Source organism: Periophthalmus magnuspinnatus, chromosome 18 (genome assembly GCF_009829125.3).
Source record: "Periophthalmus magnuspinnatus isolate fPerMag1 chromosome 18, fPerMag1.2.pri, whole genome shotgun sequence".
Taxonomy (NCBI): Eukaryota; Metazoa; Chordata; class Actinopteri; order Gobiiformes; family Gobiidae; genus Periophthalmus; species Periophthalmus magnuspinnatus.
The window spans coordinates 6,630,305-6,651,218 of record NC_047143.1 but is presented as its reverse complement, the minus strand read 5'-3'; the positions used below and the strand labels follow the sequence as shown (position 1 = coordinate 6,651,218).

Sequence of the window (20,914 nt, the reverse complement as noted above, 5' to 3'; positions counted from 1 at the left end):
AAACGCATGCAAACGAAGTGAATTTTACAAAAGAATTAGAACATTTATAAATGAAAGAGGAAGTGACGTACTTAATCATATTCGGCTTGACATCTGGACAGATGCGTAGGGGATCTCCTGTCAAACACAAATAAAAACCTGTCAAGCTTCCAAGTTGAACACATTGTTTTGATATTTCAGATGATGCTTCACAAAATACATATTTACGAAGTTAAGTTGCGTGCGCTCTTACGCAAGTGCAGTTTTGGCACTGTTTGTAATGACGCGCAAAATCCCATCACTGAGAAAGGGGCCAATCCCCAAGTGGAATTAAATGCAGCTTTCTTCAAGATGTCTTAAAAATGTCTACAGTTTGCTGTGACTAAACAACTTGGGCACAGTGAGCAATGACGCCCTTTTGGTGATGTTTATGAAAATTACATTTTTACACAGATGAAAGAGCAGGCCTCGGAATACACCATGGTAAGAGTTGGGTTGAGGTCAGCTGCGGAATTCTATATGGTAGTGTGTTGATTCAAGTCTACTATAATGTGTCACGAAAACAAGGAGATTATATTGACGGATTTAAAGATAAAGAACATGCCATGTCACTGTATGACCACTAGGAGGCGGCAGATTGACCTCACAAAATGTGTTTGCTCTATAAGCTTTATTATGTCTTTTTAACTGTGTAGTGTGGTTTCTGTAATTTAATTTTCTACTTTGCATTTTATCACTTTTTAATATTAAGAGGCTGCTGGTTAATATGTTTAATTGACATTATTGCAGGACCTGACTGATCAGTATACATATATATATTTAACTATTAAGAGATTTTTTTTCCAGTTTTTTTTTTTTTTTTTTTTTTATTCTGAGTTCTGACTATTGCCTTCTCTCTAGTACATGCAGTAGCCTCCCTCCCAGGCCATTTGAGCCACAGTAATTACACATGTCGACTGAGCCCTGAACCACAAGCCTGCGAGTATCTGTGTGATGATGACAAAGTGCAGATCTCTCATTTAAAGTTGCCCAATGCCCTGAAAGAGCTTTGTTTTGTCTTTTGAGGCCTGTAAATGGCGATGAGGGTTGTTTTACACACAGGCCCTTGTGTTTTTTACACCTCACTAACAACAGAGCGGGGCAAGGTTGCCAGACGAGAATACACACCCAGTTTTTGCATTGACTGAAACTTACGTTAAATCAGTTATCACCATGAGGTTGTCATTTCAGAGTGATTTTTTTTAACACTTCAACAGAAAAATCTACAGATATCATTGCATTAATTTAATAAGGAAGGTATGGCGCAGACGCAGCTTTAATTCTGAGAAAATGCCCTACGTTAAAAAGTGCTTTCCAACCACAATGTACCACGAGTGAACAACCCGGAAATAGAGATGCAACTTTAGGGGGTTGGTCCTTCTTTTTTGCATGTGAGACAGAGGACAGATACGCTTCAGTCGGCACCCTGCGAGGAAACATCCCGGGAACCAAGCGCGCTTTCAGTTTTGGATCAACACCTTTATCCCTACGGACATTATAACTTTTAAACACGTGGAAGGTTCTTTTCATTTTGTGCGAAGGTTAATAATGATGATAACGCGGCAGGTGAGGCTTGATACGAACTAAATGTGTTTGGATTTGGATGACCGTAGATGAAGGCGCACGCAATTCTACGACCATAGGAATTTTAAGTATGGGCTTCGTGCGTAAAATTACTTAAATGCCGTTTTGAGGTGTTAAAACAGCTAAAAAAAACAACTTCGTGATAGTTTCAAGAATAGTTTGATACCAGAAGAGCCAAAGGATGACTGTGAAGCTGGACTTTGAGGAGTGCTTGAAAGATTCCCCTCGCTTCAGGTAAGTCCACCTGCTTTGATCACAACACAAAACATCTATTATTTTTCATAAAGAAGAGTCAGACTATGTTGAATACTGTTTATGGTCATTCCAAGCTTGTGAAATACAGTTGACTTTAGGCATTACCACTTGTCTTATTATGTAATGAAAAAGGTTTTATCTTTAATCACTTTTGTTGACATATAAGTGCTGATGTCATACCAAAAAACGTTGACCTTTATAAACAGTCTCACACTCTAACACTCACACTAAGCTGATTATTATCTTCTATGCCATGGCCTATAGGCTGTATTACTGTTAATTACATTCAAATACAAAATAATATGACCTCACTACATAATAATGTGTGTATCTTGAAATATTTAGCCATAGTCACAACCAAGTGCAGTGTTTGTGGCTGTCCAAAGCCTGGATAAATGCTGATAGACAATTTAAAGTTTCCAGTGCCGAATGCCTATAGAAAAATCACAGTACACTACGAGGCTGGCAAGTCAAAATTTGAACATAATATAGGCTAGTAAGTAATAAATTGTCTTCCTTCTTTCATAAAGGGTCATTTTGTCTTCAGTTTTAAGCTTTGCGATTTGTTTCTGAGAGGAAGGTTACAGGAAATAAACCATGTAAATCAGGTAAACAAATGCTCCTATCTGACAAAAACAATCACTAAATTCTAAATAAATTGACTTCTTATTGATTCATTTCACATTTTGATGATAACTCAAATTGAAATACAACAATAAACTATAATACTGAAACTACTTTTTGACACTGACATAATAAATCAAAAGCAGGATAATCCCAGTGAACCATTCTTTTATGGACAGTATCATTAAAAGACATTAGCTGCAACAAATAAATAACAAAATGATGCAATAATAGGTCATAGAAGTTACTTTTCAGTTACTTAATCAGCCTTCTAAAACTGAAATCTACTAAAATATAAAAAATCTCACCACTATTGTAAACATGATAAATACTGAGCCCCAAATCATATTGTTCCAGTTTTCATATTTTGAACGATAAGTCGATATAATAATTAACGTGACAGGCCTAGTTATGTATTATTATTACTAAAATCCTTTAACTCCAGCTTCTTGTGTAATGGCCTTAAGTTTTGTATCCCTATATTCAGCATCTGTTGTAATCAAAAGGGAAGTGTCCTTACAATGGTTTTGCAAGAGGACTTCAATTTAAGAGAGAGTTTTAGGTTTGTCAGGGTGTGCCGGCGGTCCGCATGCCGTGGCCTCTGTCTGCTCTGGCTGAACTGGCATATTTTCACCCGAAGGAGCAAATAGCATACTTTTTGGGTCTGTGAAGTAGGTGGAAAGTGTGAGTAGTTGCAGCTGTAGTGATGATGTCTCCTGTCAGCAAGCACCGAACAAGGAAGGACGAAGGCAGTTAGGAAGGATCTGGATCTATCAAAAAGCCCACACATAAATAGATAAACCTCCTCTGACAGTTTGGGACAAGATTGCTGCCTCCTGTTGCTAGGATACGGGGAACAGGAAGTGAGGCGAGATATGTTGAGGTGATCAGCAGAGGAGACAGGAAGTCATTTTTTCTGTGGGGAAACCGCGACCCAGCTTAAGTGCGTGCTACATTTACAATCTGCAGTGAGACAGCTTACAGTTATGCTAGTTTTATAATCAAACTTTATTCAAATTATTCTTGAGCTTAAGCTTTTTGTTATATGCAAGATTTTGAGGGCTTTTCCCATTCAAATGATATAATATTTTGTTATACATTGTTGATTGCAACGGTACAAAGTGTTTATCATTCGGAAACTCTTTTTTCCACAGTTACAAGAGCACGTGAATGACAGTGTATGTGTTACAGTTTTAATTTTGGTGTGTTTGTTTGCTATTCTTGTTGCATTACATAAGGACGTGACCCCTAAACATCTCATGCAGTTACTGTCTGAGTGGGCCCCTTGTTCTGGCCTCTGTCCCCCTCCTTGTCTCTCTGTACTGTTGGTGGAAGGCAGCGGAAAACCACACACTCAAACTGTTGCTTCTACAAGATGAGAGTGAGAGAGAAAAAAAAACATGCTCACGCCAAAATCAAACACAACAGAAATGGACATCAACTTGTGATAAACGTCTCTTACTTGCAGCAGATCACAAGTCTGTTTCAACACTCAAAAGTACATAGGCAAGAGTGTCTACGTTTGCAGGTTTAAGTTTTGAGACTCTAGCTGCAGCTACACTGTAATTATATTAAATTAACTGGTGAAGAGATGTAGCCAACTGGCACAAAAACTTACTTTAATAATAATATTTGCATCTATGGGGAAGGGTCTTTTTTGGCTAGTTTTTTACGCAGTGAAAATATTGAAGTATTGATTAATGAGCTTATATAGCTGCAAATACATTTCAGATAATTGAGCTATTTTTTGCTCTTGCATGAATATTTTTTTGACAATTCAACCGTCATGTTTACATTGTCAGTGTATGCAAAACCATGCCACAGGGATCTCAAGCCAGCATGGTAGCACAGTGGTTGTTTGCTTTATTCTCACCTCAGAGCAAGAAGGTCCTGTGTTTGATTCTCTGGGTTGGTGAAGCTTTGCATTGAGGAGTTTGCATGTTCTTTTCATGTCAGGACCCATCAACCTAAAAGGTACACAGTAGGCTAGGGCTGCAAGATTAATCGCAATCGAAATCGCAGTTTGAACCGACAAAATTAGCAGAACGCAAAGGCTGCAGTTTTTGAAGTACCAATGTTTCCTCCACAAACAAGAAAATATTTTGTCTTATGCTGTGTAAAACTGCTAACTCTGTAGTTTAGATGTGTACAGACTTGTTCTGAAATATGATTCCAGCATTAGTTTGTCAGTTCATATTTCAGTCTTTTTTGTCAGTTCTCTTGGACATGTTTATAATGCGAACTTTGGATAAAATCCTAGTATTAAAACAGAAATTGTAAATCGAGCCACAATCGCCATGCTTGTCAGAAAAATTGCAATCATTTTCCCAAATCATTCAGCCCTACAATAGGCAGTCTCCTAGTACAGACCTGTGTTTTTTGTGGCCCGTAAGCGTGAGCATTTATTACACCATTGATCTCATTGGTCCAGCTGTCTGCCACATGCCTGGATCTAAAGAGGGGGTATTTTACTTCTATGGGATATTAACTTCTAACACCTAACATATTTAGATCACCATGTTACCTTTTATTGTTTTAAAAATGCTATATTTGCCGAAAACACCATATTAAATTACGGAGAATTGCCTTGTGGGAGCATGGGGTGAGCATTGCACAGAATCATACAGCTAATAATAAAGAGGATTTGAATAGGGCCCATACTCAAACATGCATGAATGACATCTAAAACCTCTTCAGGCATGTTTTTCATGAGGCAACAAAGTTATAACATGGTAGAAAGCTCCAAAACTCGATAACCGACAACCAAGGTTGTCCCAGTAGCATTGTGAAATGCAGTGTGAATTCCCATAAAGGAAAAATAATAGAAATAACTGTGCCAACTCGAAACTACACTAAATTAAAGTGTTTTATTCTGTAAACTATAGCAGGGAAATGCACATACAATAAAACATTTGACTTGAAATTTTGAGTAAATAAATCTATAATAACTTATGCACTTATGGGTGTATCCTTTCAGAGCTGAAATTGAAGTGGTCCAAAATGACGTGAGTGAACTGGAAACTCGCTTAGACAAGGTGAGTCTGCTACCCCCACACACAGACACATATGCACGCACACGTGCGCGCACTCACACACACACACCCATGCGCGCACACACGCACACTTTAACAAAAACATGCACACATAAACACACAAACACGCACACACACATAAACACACAAAAAAACAATTTCTAGCCCCAGCCTACAGCTCTTAGGGACAGTGTGTGTGTGTGTGGGGGGTGTCTGTGGGTGTGTGGGTGCGTGTGTGTGGGTGTGTGTTTGTTTGTGGGGGTGTGTGTGTGCATGAGTGCAAAAAAAAATTCACCTGACTGTGAGCAGGAAGTAGCTGCAGGTGCTGCTTCCCCATCACAAAGACTGATATTGTAATGCCACCAAGAACTGCTCCAGCATATTGCTGGCTACAATATTCAAATCACGTTTCTCTTCCTTAAATTGAGTGAATAAGCAAATTGTTCACAATTGAACTTGTGTTAATGATATTGGCTATAGCAGTGAGAGTAACTTTTTTCAGAACTGGATGAACTGGGTTTTGGGCCTGGGGCCAAATTTCATTTTCCAAATGCATCTACCCATTGATTCCCTCTGGCATGACTCACTGAACAAGAGAAGGAAAGAATTTTACTCACACCAATATTATATAAGATACATTAGAGTCATAATGTAGAATGCTCATGAATACACTTTCTCATTACACAACAAAATATGTTTTTCTGGCATGAAACCTTTTAGTAAATAGTCTCATGTTACATAGATCTTCTGCCATTAGAGCATTTTGTTTGATGAAAAGACACAGGCTTAAACCCACATATCTTTATTTAAGTCAAGTGTTTGACCTCCCACACCCTTTGACAGAATGCGGATTTAGAGATCAGGACACTTCTCTGGAAAAAAATACTTGTTCATATTCATGTTATGACTCATCCTTGGTGATGATTTCTTTAGTAATTAAAATTTGTATTTATGTTGTAAATTACAAAACAGAACAAAAATAGTAGGAATGCACTGATCCAGCTTTTTCAGTTCCGATACCGATATCAACACTTGGACTTTAAGTATCTGCTGATATTAACTGATACCAGTGTAGAGACAGTAATTGGCTCTTATTTCTTTAAAACACTGTTAACTTATTACACAAGAGATCCAATTATGTTATGTAACTGTTCATTCATCCTTCAAATAATTACAGAACAGCTTTGTATGAATACAAGGCTAAACATTATGAGATGTTCTAAGCCAAAATCAGCCTGTAAATAGTCTTATTACATCCAATTAAAGACTGAACCAGGAGAATTAACCGATATCATGGGACCGATACCTGATCCAGCCAGTTTTCTAGTGTTGACATGCTTAAGTATCGGTGCATCCCTAAAATAATTAAAATAATACAAAAACATTCCCATTGTTTGGTCACCACTTCATTTTTTCCCATTTGACCTCACCAGCATCTTCCTGCATGCTGCATTCCCAGTCATTCTCTTCTTCCACAGTTTAGAGTTGGCGTACAAGGTTCTTTCCATAATGTCAAAATCAGATGCACAGATCAGTGGCTGCGGTCACATGTGCGCTCTATATCAGATTATTATCAGATTTAGCTAAAATTCAAAGGTTTGTGTACTCTACCAAGTAAGATCAAAAGTATCGAAAATCAGATACTAATCGATACTTAAAAACTAGTATCAGTACTGCAAAAAGTCACATAAACAGGTCAAAATTTGAGCTTTTCTGAACAGTTTTAGTATGATGTTGAGCTTTATCAGAACAAATAAGACCTCATGCTAAGATGAAAAAGTACTGTTATTTTGCACATGAAAATTGCTTTCTATTACTAAAAAAGAGAATTTTTTATCTTCATTGCACTATTGGAATCGATATTGAGTACTGAGTGAATTCCTCAGCATGAAAATCACGTTTGAAATTTTAGTATTATTACAACACTAGTACCAAGTAGTTGTGATTGTTAACTCCATTATTTATTTCCAACCAAAAAAAAGTGTTTTTCTTCTTTTTCTTTCTCTTGCATTGAACACTGGTTTATTGTTCACTTGTGTGCTAAATCATATGTTTTTCATTACGTGCCGTGCAGTTGGTAAAGCAGTGCCATGCCATGCTGGAGGCGGGGAAGGTCTACTGTCAGACCAGCAAGAGCTTCATCAATGGACTGCGTGAGCTGGGCCACCACTGCTCTCAGGACAGTCTCATGGAGGTCGGGGCACCACATATCTGCTAGTAGCTATTTATACCTTATCTGTAACGCAGCTTTCTGTCATCATTACCAAGATATTCCCATAACAAGACAATCAGGCGGCTATTTCTGTTTGGGATCAGATCCATTCAGACTCAGGGCAAGAATTATTACACAAGCTCGATGATAAGAAGTTATACATGCAATTTTTGGGTAATATACTGTAGCGTTCTGGTGTATTTTCTGAACACAAGGGCTACTGTAGACCCTCGCCAAAACAACAGCAAAACAACAGCAATCTCAATTCGTAGTGCCAGTCTCCAAAAAAAAACAGACCAGTAACTCACAAATAGAGCCTCACATTGACTTGTCGGCATAGCAACCACGTGCCACACACAAAAGCAGTTTGCAGTTACATTACAACAACACAATAACAGTAACCAAAACAACAAAAGTATCAACTCTGAGGTAAACACAAAATATCAGATCATTACAGTAGTATAAGCGCCACAAGGCAATGAGTTGGATTGTTAGGGGTAGGCTGTATCAGGGGTTCCCAAACGTTTCTGTCTGGAACGCCAAAAATATCCATGCAAGCAATCTCATATCTTCAGTGAAATCAAAATGACGTCTGTAATAATATTAAGCTGCAAAATATTTAAAATCAGGTTTCACTTAAAGGTCCTATATTACGCAAAATTCACTCTTGTGTGTGAGCTTCAAGCCATGTTAGAATTTTGTTACCTTCTCAAAATCATACCTGGAGTTGTGTTTTGTTTCATTCACACATGTTTGAGTCACCCTTTATCATTAGTCGGTCTACATCTCCAAAGCTCAAAATGCTCTGTTCCACCTTGTGATGTCATGAAATGGTCCAAATGATTCAAGGTGTATAGAGTTTGTGTGTTGAACATGTGTGAATGAAACAAAACACAACTCCAGGTCTGCTTGTAATGAGGAAACAACGTTATAACATAGATAGAAAATAGTGTAGGATGGGCCCTATAATCTTACAAAAATGGTTTTCAGTTTTCAATTTAAAAAAAACAGAATGAATACATAATTTAAAAATGCCGTCTTATGACCCCCAGATCAGTGCCTCGCTACGACATGTTTTTTGTGTGACTTCATATAAATTATAATACCTAGTTCATAAAAATAAATAGGACTGGTATTTTTCAAGTCCTAATTATGTGTTATAGCCATCTACCTTTTGGTCCAATCATCATTTCTTTCTTCCAGGAGTGTCTGGACACCTTCTCCAGGAGACTGTCTGACATTGTAGATGCCTACGGGGTGAGAGATTTTCTGTTTACCAGTTTTATCTTGACCTCTTGAGTCCTTATACCTTTCCAGTGTGGCGGTCAAATTGCTTATCCTCAGCAGTGTGATAATATGATCAAACAAGGCTTCCTCATGACATTAAGCACTAGGCGTTTTTTAACTGTTCTTCCTATAACTATCTATATTTCTTTGTCTGTTTTAGGAAGTGATTGATACTACACAGAAGTCGGTCAAATCCAAGCTACACACTTTTGTAAAAGAGTTAGTGTTGCCTCATTGTATTTTTATTCGGATTGTGCATTTTTTTATCACGAAATTAGTTTTTGAATACATTTTTTTTTCATCTTTTTGTTTTCTAGAGATGTACGGCATTTCAAAGATGTGCGTAAAGAGTTTGAACGCAGCAGCGAATGCCTGGAGGGGGCACTAGCGAAGAATGCCCAGGCCCCCCGAGGGAAGGCGCACGAAGTGGAGGAGGCGAGCAACGCTTTACTTAACGCTCGCCGGATGTTTCGGTCTGAGGCACTGGATTATGTCCTGGAGGTGAAGGAAAAATACAGTCTACAAAAAATTAATGGCTTAGTTTATTTTTATGTTTATTTTTTGAGAAGCAGTACATAGTAGTTGCCAAATGCAGCAGTCTATATAATAATCCATATAAGGTTGTATGACTACTATGCTTCTGTAAAACTTTTAGAGCTTTTTAACATGTTATGACAGTGTTCCCAGAAAAAAGCATGAGAGGGCTTCTGAAATAGTTGCTACTACTAAATTGGGTGACAGTGGCTCAGTGGTTAGAGCAGTGGTCCCCCAACCGAAAAGGTCAAAGGATTGAGTCCTGCTTGCTTGTGTGCTTCATCCATCTTGGCTAGTATGAAAGTGATGTGTAAGTGATGGTTGGGTAGGCCGATGGCAGAGATTGGCAACCCAGTTTACCCATGAACAGCTGTGGCTACAGTGTAATGCTTTGACAAGCTTTGACAAGCCTCTAAAGCACATTACCGGTACTTATTACTGTTACTATATATTTAATTACTTCTTCTCATAGATTCCAGGGAGACTACGGCAGCAGAAATCATTTAAATTTAAATAATTGTATCTAATATAAATTGTGCAGTATAATTATATATTTTTTTTTCCATGTAGCTACTTTTAAATTTAGACTATGGGGAACAACCATAGCCTCCTCTATTAATACAAAACACTGACTTCATTACAAACACTCCTCCTTTTCATGACTAATAGTAACTAATTATACTGCCAATAACTTCCACAATAATACAAAGAATGAATTCAAATATCACCTAGGAAATGTACAAAGAGAGTTGAAATTCTAGTTTTTCCAAATCACATGGCAGTGTTGAGACCATTGCTGGCGACTGGCGATTATTTATAGCTTGTGGTTTTTTCAATGATAACAGCTTTGCCTCAGGGCCTGCCTTGAATTCTGTGGTTGTGGCTCTTGAATGCCTCACTGTCCACTTTCTGTAACTATGTTTTATTTCTATTACAGATCAATGTCATTGAGGCCAAGAGGAAGACTGAAATCCTGATGGCAGTGAGTTCACATTGGCAAAGCACAAAGCACTGCATGTTTCCATTCAAATTGCATTATATTTTGTGTGTGTTTTTGTTAGATATTGTCTTTAATGGATGCGCAGGCCCAGTTCTTCCAGTATGGCCACCAGTCTCTTTCTGATTTGGATGATTATCGACAGAAACTCAGTGACGAGGTAACGCTCATTTGTCACACTGCCATGTCAAATCTTTTAGCAGCAGGGGTGAAGAATTTGTACTGCAATGTGATGAAAATGCTGTATTTTTTTTTTTTTTTTTTTAGCTAGGTACATATGAAAAAGGGCATGCAATTTTACCTAGATAAAGAGTGGGTTGCATTAGGGAGGGCACCTAGAGTAAAACATATGCCACATTCAGTGATGGGAAGTATACTTTAAAAATGTATTTGGTTACAGAATACTGAATACTAAAAAATAAAAATGTGTTTTGTAATGTATTCCATTACATGGTCTCATCATAGTACTGTTTTCTGAATACTTGGAATACCTTCACGTAGAGCTGTAGAGTATTCAGTTTAAAATCTGCTTAAGTAAAGTACAGATACCTAAAATGTATACTTAGTTACACTACATCGTTACATTCCACAACTGCACAGAATTAAAAACAATTTTATGTTTGTTGCCATGTTTATTATGCAATTTTTATCACAGATTAGAGAAAAAAATCACACCACAAGAGCAGTACTTTCAAATACCCCTATGTATTCCTTTGATTTTACAAAAGTACCTGTATTCTGAGTACCACCAAGTGAAAGAGTAACTGCACTGGAATACACTTACTCAATATTGGCATTTTGAATACATAATGCATACTTTTTTTTTAATGTATTCAGTTACTTCCCCACTCTGGCTACATTAATGTGCAAAGTACTACTGTTTATGCTAAATGATTAGTGGGGTGAAAGCCAAGAACAACTAAAAATAGCATTAGCATTTTAATCCAAGAATTTAATTGATACATGCTAATAATAAGAGCTAAATATCTTTGGTATATGAAGGCCTATTACAATGATTGCTACAGGCATTTGTTTGTTATTGTACACCTCTCTGGACAATTACACAACACTCAATCAAACAGCAACACATAAGTAGATTTAAACTGCACTGCTGAAAACAAGGTGGAGCGAGTTTTTACAATGGACAGATCAGGTATAATAGGTGCTGTGTTGTGCCAGAGTCTTGGTATTTCTTGCTGGCAGAAGAGCAGATGACATCACGCTGTCATAGTGAGAGGAAAACGCTCGCAACAACAGGAAATATTTCGCATGGCTGACAGCATTAGTGTGTCAATGGGTGTGTGCCTGCACTCTTCAGTAACTGTGTATGTAAGCAAGATGTGTTGTTTGTGGGCATGCAGCGGGCCAACGGTTGTGTCCTGTAAATATTAATAATAAGAGCTGCTACATGATGAGCTGAGCACTGTCTAAATATGGGCAGGAAGTCAATGTAGTTTTAAAACTTCCTAGTCCTGTTTCCTGAGAAGTTCATCATGAGGGCCATAACTGACTCCAAACCTGCTGAATAATGTGATTTAGCTGACAGTTATTGGGGAAAAAGTCAAAACAATGAACAAATACATTTATTGTGACTTTGTGAGGCAGTACAAACACTAAAAGACATTAGACATTTTGACTTTAAAGCGCCCGTATTGCACTATTTTCTGATCAATGATATAATGTTGTTTCCTCATCAAAAATATACCCAGACTTGTGTTTTGTTTCATTCACATGTTTAAGTTCTTCTCTCAAACAGAAAACACTCTGTTGATGTCATGTGGTAATACAGGAAGTGCTCCTCTCTTTCTTCTTTACATTTTGAGTTTGGCAATTCCAGGGCTGAAGTTATTCTAGTGAAGGTGTATGGATTTTTAAAGGGAACTGTTAACTTGAAAACTACCACTTCATGACATCACAAGGTGGACAATAGCATTTTGAGCTTTTGAGATGTAGACAGGCTAATAACAACAACAACATTATAACATGGAGTCAACTTTGCTTAATACGGGACCTTCAAGAGAATAGGGAGTGCATACATCAAGGTTCAAAGGGGGTGACGAGACAATAAAAATGGCATCTGTTATTCTTATATGGGTGCGTGTGTGTACGTGTGTGTGCATGGATAGGTAGGTAATACAACAAAAAAAAGAAAGTAGCAGGAAAGAAGTGAAAAAGTGAGTGAGGTTCCAATTTTTTTTTTTAATGCATTTCACTCCCTTTTCGCCTTCTCTCTCTCTCCTTCTACCCCTTTTTTCTTTTATTAATTAGCTTTTTGCCAGATAGTGTCAGTACAGCTAAGGGCAGAGGGCCTTCTTCCTTGTCATGATAATTGCTTTTTAAAACTCAACTATTTCATAAGTCTGATACAAAGCTATGTTAATGAAGTAGTCACTCTGTTCTTGCCAATTCATGTGTCACTCAACAAGATATCATAGCACCATCCCTGAGCAAATGCATAAGTGTGTGACTGTTGGTGGTAGTAGATTGGTCCAGATTGACATCCATGTTTCTGCCACTCAGCCCCAAGGCAGCTGTTGCTATAAATGAAGCTTAAAAGGTCAATATTTTGCTATATTCTGATCCATGGTGTTGTTTCCTCATCATAAACATACCTGGACTTGTGTTTTGTTTCATTCACACCCAAACCTGCATATTTAGGCTGAGTTCTTCTTCTAAACTGAAAACACTCTGTTCCACCTTGTGATGTCATGTGGTAATACAGGAAGTGCTCCATTGTGTTTTTAAACTCTATGCACCTTCACTAGAATCATTTGGATAATTTCAGCCCTGGAATTGCCAAACTCTACTGAACTAAAGGTAAAAGGTAGTTGTTAACTTGAAAAGTACCACTTCATGACATCACAAGGTGGAACGTTTTGAGCTTTGAAGATGCTCAAAATGCTCTGTTTATTTTTAGACAGACAGTAAAGGGTTGCTCATTTTGTGTAATATAGGACCTTTAAAGTGTCACCAATGATTTGTGTATGAATAATCCAGTGAAAGTAGATTTGTGTATCTTAAAATGCCCTGTATAAATCCTTGATATTGTTTTATTATTATTCACCAGTGTAAATTATGATAACCATCTATTGCATTATAAAGAGGATTTGCATGTAAAAATCACTAATTATTCATTTTGCTTCTTGCGCAGTACACACAGTTTGTCCTAAATTCTGCCAGAGAAAAGAGGGACATGGAACAAAGGCATGCAGCAATCAAGAAAAAGGTGATTTGCCCAGTGCATAACTTCACAATTATCTCTTTAATGGTAAACATTTAATCCTTTTATTTAAATTGTTTCCAGGATGTGTCCTATGATGACTCCATAATGGACTTCAATGCAGATGCAGCCAATGGGATTGCAATGGAGGGCTACCTTTATAAGAGAGCCAGTAACGCCTTTAAGACATGGAGCAGGTAGAGCTGGCCTAGATAAGCTCCACGTGCAGCTGCTAAATTTGTTGTAAAAACGAGAACACAGCGCTAAAGATTAACTCTTTTTGTGTTGAACTTTAGACGCTGGTTTTCTATTCAAAAGAATCAGCTGGTGTATCAGAAGAAATTCAAGGTATTCCTATATTTTATCTATATTTCCACTATTGCTTCTACTCTCCCTATAGTCCATCTTAAACCAAGAATAGACCAATTCAAAATAGTTAAATGCATTTCATATCAAATGCATAAGAGCACATTGGAGTAAATGTACAGCCAGGACTGTCACATTAAATACTATATCGATGTTCAGTACATGACAGATGGAACAACATTTTTGAAGGTCAATATTTATCGTGGGTACTTCTTCTTTGCAGTAGTGGGATATTTTTAACATTGAATAAATAACCTCATTTTTACTTAACAGTTGCATTCTGCTATTTAGTTATTTCGGCTCATGTTTTTCAACAATATTGGACATTGAGATTTTTTTTTTTTTGGGGGGGGGGGTTCAATATTATCGTTTATCATCTGTATTTACTTCAGCAGTATATCGCTATTCAGAATTTGTTATCATGACAGGTCTATGCACAGAGATAAAGTACACATAGGTTTGTTTAATAATTTGAAACTCTAACATGCATATACTTCTCAGGAGCAGCCTACAGTTGTGGTTGAAGACTTGAGACTTTGTACAGTCAAACACAGCGCCGAAAATGAGAGACGATTCTGCTTTGAAGTGGTTTCTCCGTCTAAGTATGTTTAAGTTAAATACATTTGTGCAAAACATTGTGCAGGGGCTATAATCAGACCTGCCTTGTTCATAAATTAGCACTGTCTGTCTAGGTAAGTGTTTTCTTAGTAATATGGCCTATTACTAAAACTAAATACTTTTACTACTTGTTCAAAACATACATTTTTATTCACATTTTATTGCATTACTTGGTACCACTCTAATAACTTTACCAAAAGATTAATCAACAAATAGTTTATTAAGAATGATTCAGGCTTAGTGAGTGTCAGTACTTAATAATTATCTAAGTCCTAATACTTACCATTTAATTAAAGGGCCCATATTTTATTTTCTAGGAGTTGTTTGTTACAGGCGGACTCGGAGCGGCAGCAGCAGGCCTGGATCAGTGCCGTCCAGAACAGCATCGCCTCGGCATTTCAGGAGAGACGAGAGGACACGCACAGTCCAGTGAGCACGAGTTTATAAACTACTTACACAGTGTACACAAATTACCCAGTATGTTTCATTATTATCATTAACAAAACACACACATGACTCACTTTCAGCACATAGGCCAGTTCGGTTTGTCAATATTTAACTGGAATTAAAGTACATAGTGTGATGATGTGTTAGGGTAATTTGCAATGCATTAAAATAGTGATATTCATTACTTGGAATTTGGAAAATATAAAGGCAAGGCAGGCAGGTTTATAGCACAATTCACACACAAAGTAATTCCAAGTGCTTTACAGAATAAGAGAGACATTAAAATCACATTACAACAAATCAAAACATAAATAATCATCATAAAATTTACATTAAAAGAGAAGAGTGCAGAATAAGACCCTTTCAGTCATATGCATATAAACATTGTCAAAGTAGAGTCCTGTCTCACATCTTCAGGACGACTGTTCCAGGTTCTAGCTGCATAAAACTGAAACACCGGTTCCCCATGTTTAGTCCTGACTCTGGGCACCAGCAGGAGGCAGGTCCCTGAAGTCCTCAGAGTGTGAAATGTTTAATATGGCACTAACATGTGAGAGATGTTCTTTGGTGCTGGTCCATGGAGAGATTTGTACACAGGCAGAGCTGCTTTAAAGTCTATTCTCTGAGCCACATAAATATAAATAAAGTTTGACTCTTTTATGACCATAGACCAAATTTGTTTTAATGTGAGTCCTGCCTCATATGTATTATAGTTATCCTGGTTTTCTTCATAAAAAAGGACTTCACGCTCCATACTGATGTTTATTCGTGTCAGTATTTATTCTTTCACATCTTCAAGACAGATAGAGGAAAATTTGCTTAGCTCTGATATATAAAATATTTTTAAAACAAACACAGAATAAAAATCATATTTACCGTGTTCACCTGTACATCACCAGTGGGAGTTAAGCAGCATTTTTTGACCTCTTTTTCTCTTATTCTCTCTTTCCTTTGCACTTTTCTGCATTTCCCTCAATCGTCTTTTCTTACTTTCGCGGCTAGTATATTCTTTCTCTTTGTTTAACTTCTGAGGCAAATGACTGACAAAAAGTAAATTATTTTTACAACTTAAAGATATAAAATTAATAACATAAAGACAGTAGTGTTTTGATACATCTTGATAATTTGAACAAATATAGAACACTCATTTTCGGACTGACTTCTGACTGTTATCAGGCTATGACAGTTATTATTATAGTATAGAGTATAACTGATAATATGTTCCAGTTCCTTCACTGTATCTGAAATGTGTTTTTTTGTTTGTTTGTTTTTTTTTCTTTGTACACAGAGGCAGCGTTGTAGCTCGATGTCGATGAGCAATATGGGAAGTGACCGAGGTAGCTGTGGTGGCTCGGAGCAGGAGGACAGTAGCTGTAAGGCTCTGCAGGAGGTGCAAGCCATCCCAGGGAACAGGCAGTGCTGTGACTGTGGAGAGGCCGGTCCCGAGTGGGCCTCCATTAACTTGGGCATCACACTGTGTATCGTGTGCTCAGGAATACACAGGTAGAACACATTCATAAATACTCCAACAGATGCTCTTGGGTCCAGTGGCTCATGATTTTGTTTTTATAGGAGCCTCGGTGTGCATTTTTCAAAAGTGCGTTCTCTCACACTTGACTCTTGGGAACCTGAGCTGATCAAGGTTATTGCTTTTATCTGTATATCACACAGTTGGTCTATTTATTTGTATTAGGGTGAAAATAAATGGTGTTTCAAAGATGTAATCTAATATTCTGCTTTTCCCCCTGTTTAGCTGATGTGTGAGTTAGGTAACTCAGTAATCAACCGGATCTATGAAGCACGGATTGATGAAATTACAATCAAGAAACCCCAATCTTCAAGCCCGAGGTACAAATATATCACTATTAACTCATCAAGCAAACAGCAATTGATGCATCATACAGAAGGCAGCAGTTTAATCTTGTTTAAGACAGTGGTGGAAGGTAACGAAGTACAAGTAGTAAAGTACTGTACTTATGTAAACTTTTTAGGCGTCTGCATTTTACTTAAGTGCATTTTACATACTTTTTTACTTTTACTTCGTAGTAATATCCTGACTAAATTTTCAAGTTCGAGTTTGGCTTTGAGCAACAAAAATAAATACACAAAATTCATAAGAAAAATTAAGAAAGTGATTGATATTTTTGACCCAAATCCGTATCACTTTTTAAAACAAATTCATAACACTCTTGTGAAATACTTTTTTTACTCTTAAAGTACATTTTTTAAATGGGTATGAACGTCTCTATATTTCCTCAATTTCCCAATAACAATAATCAAACCATATTTTGTAACCCATTAGAAATGTGCTAAAATGCTAAGCTATTGCACAATTTTTGACTTTATTGTAGGTTTCTTCACAAGACAATCTACTTGGCAATCAAATTGACCATATCTCTAAAACCAACACTTTTCTATTAGTAGATTAGACACCTACCTATTAGTAGATTAAACTAACTAACTGACTAACTGACTAACTGACTAACTTATTTGCTTACTTACTTACTTACTTACTTACTTACTTACTTACTTACTTACTTACTTACTTACTTACTTACTTACTTACTTACTTACTAACTATGCATAAAAGATTTTGCTCTACTATACACGAATATATGTTTTGCTTTCCTGTGGTCCCTCAGAGGAGACAAAGAGTCCTGGATCAAGTCCAAATACGTAGAGAAGAAATTCATACACAAGCTGCCGGAGACGGGAAGGAATGCCCCCTTAAGACGCTCCAGTGCCAGGAGAAACCGGACCACCACTGCAGACCGGACCGGACCAAAACCCCCAATCAAACCAAAGCCCAACCACAGAGCCACCCTGCCCCGGGTCACAGGTAAACAGGACACACGTGGAATCAAGAGTCAAATGGAAAAAGTATATACCACAAACAAGCTGATAAGCCTAAGGGGTTCCTCCAGTATTAATATTTGTGGACAGACCAGTAACTTTCCTCACACGACACACTAACTGCTTCTTATTATGCTCAGGACTAAACCCTAGTGATTTCCAAAAGAACAACGAAGTCTTTCACAAAGGTAAGACAAAAAGCCAAATCAACATGCTTCTCATTAGCACCATTCCAAAACACACAATTTATATGAAATGAGACCCATCAAGTATTATTTCTGTGCAGATGCGGAGGAGGAGGAAGAGGATCTGAGCGTTCTTCATCCTGGGGCACTGTTGTACAGAGCCGCGGCGTTGCAGAACTTCCCCGTCATGGCCGACGCTTTGGCCCATGGAGCTGATGTCAACTGGGTCAATACTGCAGAGGAGAGCAGCACGCCTCTCATACAGGCTGTCTCTGCTGTAAGGGGAATTAACTCTGTGAATTACTGGCAGTTGTGAGGATATTATATTTCTTCCTTTTAATTTTTTTTCTTGTTTGCTTAGAATGCATTAGCAGCTTGTGAGTTCCTACTACAAAATGGAGCCAATGTGAACCATGCAGACAGCAATGCAAGAGGGCCATTGCATCATGCTACAATCTTAGGACACACAGGGTAACTAACACACAGTTAATAAGGTTCTACACCGGTCCTAAGCATGGCTAGGCCTTGGCAACATTTATTTACATGAAAATAATTCTTCATAACCGAGGGCTAATAGAATTGTAAACAGAATATAAATAAGAACATAAAATGTGTGGGCTGTGGCATCTGCAGTCATGTAAATTACTGTAAACTTTGAAGCAAATGAAGGACCAAAGGGGTTATTTATAGCTTGTTGTGTTGCAGCTTTATATTGACTTTTGTGCGTTAGTATTTATATTGGATACCTTCAGCTTTTGTTGTGCTTGAATCTCATCAAAGTAGAAATAATATGAGTGACGGTTTTATCCTCAGGTTGGTTTGTCTCTTCTTGAAACGTGGTGCAGACTACAATGCAAAAGACAAGAACCAGAAAGACCCCATAACCATAGCCGTGGACAATGCCAATGCTGACATTGTCACCTTGTAAGTACATTTCAACAATAAGATCCTAAGGTCTTACCAACAACTACTAAGAGCACCATTTCTCACTATTGACTTGTTTTTCAGGCTGCGGATTGCCAAAATGAACAAGGAGATGCGTGAAATGGACGAAGCATTCGGACACACAGGTCAATCTACAGGGACAGGATCAGGGGGGGTCCTTAGTGGGTCAGGAGGAGGTGGACTTGGAAATACAAGGAAGAGTCTCCAAGCTTTTAAAAACCATATAAGTGGGTGGGCTCTTGGGGGACAAAATGACTAAGATTATTACAGCACTACTACACAAGACCTCTTGCACTTTGAATAAAAAGCTGCACTTTATATCCACAAAACCAGCCTGATGGAGAGATTTTTTTACTCTTCCATTTTGTGATTGGTGTCAGTCTAGTCAGTCCAGCAGTGTAAGCTAACAAATGGAGTTGGTTCTCAAGGACAATTTGTACTCCTATTCTGTGAAGTTACAAAAGTATTACACTGATAACTGATGTATTGTGTTTATCTGAGCTATGTGCTGTAGCCCTGAAGCTTAAGGCTCACTGGGTCTGTGTTTTAATGTAAATTTGGTGTTTTTTCATTATGCAAAGTCAAATTTCTGTGATTTCTCTGGCTTTCCATGTCCTCGTGAAATAATGGAAATGTTGCTTTTTGTGTGCTTAAACAAGTCTCCACTGCTGGTCAGTGTATGTTCTGTTATCATTGTGTCTTTGTGCCCTCTGCCTGAGATGTCCAAACGGCCTCAAATGCCTCTGTACTGCCACCTACTGCCATTACGAGGTAATGTCCATGAGCCTCTCAAATGCATGCTTTTTGCTTCAGGGCTGCAACTCCTCTGTGCTTAGAAAACATCACGTCTTCAAAGTGATTTTAAATTCACTGCAATGAAAAACTTAGTTATAACTAATGGCTGATTTTTTACAGGAGATGATACATACCAGGACATCTTCAGGGATTTCTCACACATGGCATCAAACAACCCAGAGAAGCTCAAGAGACGCAGCGCAGACCCGAGATTCTAGCGCACATTCTGAGACTCACTCACGGCTCACTCACGGCTCAGCTGGTGCTGACCTGTGTGGACAGTGGACTCTTTGTGTGGACACAGGGCAGAACTATTGTTTCCCAGTGGAAACACTGTATTCTGTGTCAAGAGCAATGGTATGACTTTGTATCCGCTTTAAAATTGTAAAACTATTGTTTTTACTCTGTAAAAGTTTTATACATATATTTCGATGCATTTAAAATTTTGTGATTTGTTTTCTGCTGTTCAAATAAACATCGCAAAGATTGTAGTGTTTTAATTCATAAAAAGTGACCTGTAGAGGGCAGCCTAATATTGTTTTTAAAACAAACAACACAGGTTTCCGATATCCCCATCTTTTCCCACTGGCAACAACACACAACACTCAAATTAAATATTTTTAATAATTGAAATATACTATAGAAAAAAAGATGTTTTCTATAAAATCCATTGACTCTTGACTTGTTTGTGCTGAAAAGTGCATATGGTGACAGGTCACAGTGACCTGTATAATTATACAGGTCACTGTGACCTGTATAATTATATGACTGTTATTCACTGACATCATGCATGAAACAGCATGTGTGCAGAAAAACATCAACAACATGGTTTACAAAGTCTAAAGATGTTCACAGAGGATACTCAGAAACTAAGAATACATTTCTATTATTACTAAAATAATGCCATTGTTTTGAGTCACTTCCAATATCCTCTTTAGTAAC

At 37.6% G+C, this 20,914-nt stretch overlaps 1 protein-coding gene across 1 annotated transcript; it reads left to right on the top strand.

Annotated features, from left to right (window-relative positions):
- Window positions 1-1,409: 1,409 nt before the first annotated feature.
- On the top strand, window positions 1,410-20,460 carry acap1 (ArfGAP with coiled-coil, ankyrin repeat and PH domains 1). Its single transcript, XM_033983352.2, has 23 exons — window positions 1,410-1,836; window positions 5,459-5,516; window positions 7,588-7,707; window positions 8,929-8,982; window positions 9,173-9,231; window positions 9,330-9,513; window positions 10,484-10,528; window positions 10,608-10,703; window positions 13,695-13,769; window positions 13,848-13,960; window positions 14,060-14,111; window positions 14,631-14,731; window positions 15,065-15,176; window positions 16,483-16,697; window positions 16,767-16,836; window positions 16,948-17,042; window positions 17,837-18,033; window positions 18,188-18,235; window positions 18,334-18,509; window positions 18,594-18,703; window positions 19,046-19,156; window positions 19,241-19,302; window positions 20,093-20,460. Exons 1-23 carry the CDS (start codon window positions 1,784-1,786, stop codon window positions 20,188-20,190), a joined length of 2,304 nt encoding a protein of 767 aa, XP_033839243.1. The 5' UTR covers window positions 1,410-1,783; the 3' UTR covers window positions 20,191-20,460.
- Window positions 20,461-20,914: the final 454 nt, after the last annotated feature.

Coding starts and splice junctions, on each gene's coding strand:
- acap1 (XM_033983352.2), top strand. CDS start 1,784: ATGACTGTGAAGCTGGACTTTGAGGAGTGCTTGAAAGATTCCCCTCGC. Junction 14,732..15,064: donor GAAGTGGTTTCTCCGTCTAA/GTATGTTTAAGT, acceptor TTTATTTTCTAG/GAGTTGTTTGTTACAGGCGG. Junction 17,043..17,836: donor CCCCAATCTTCAAGCCCGAG/GTACAAATATAT, acceptor GTGGTCCCTCAG/AGGAGACAAAGAGTCCTGGA.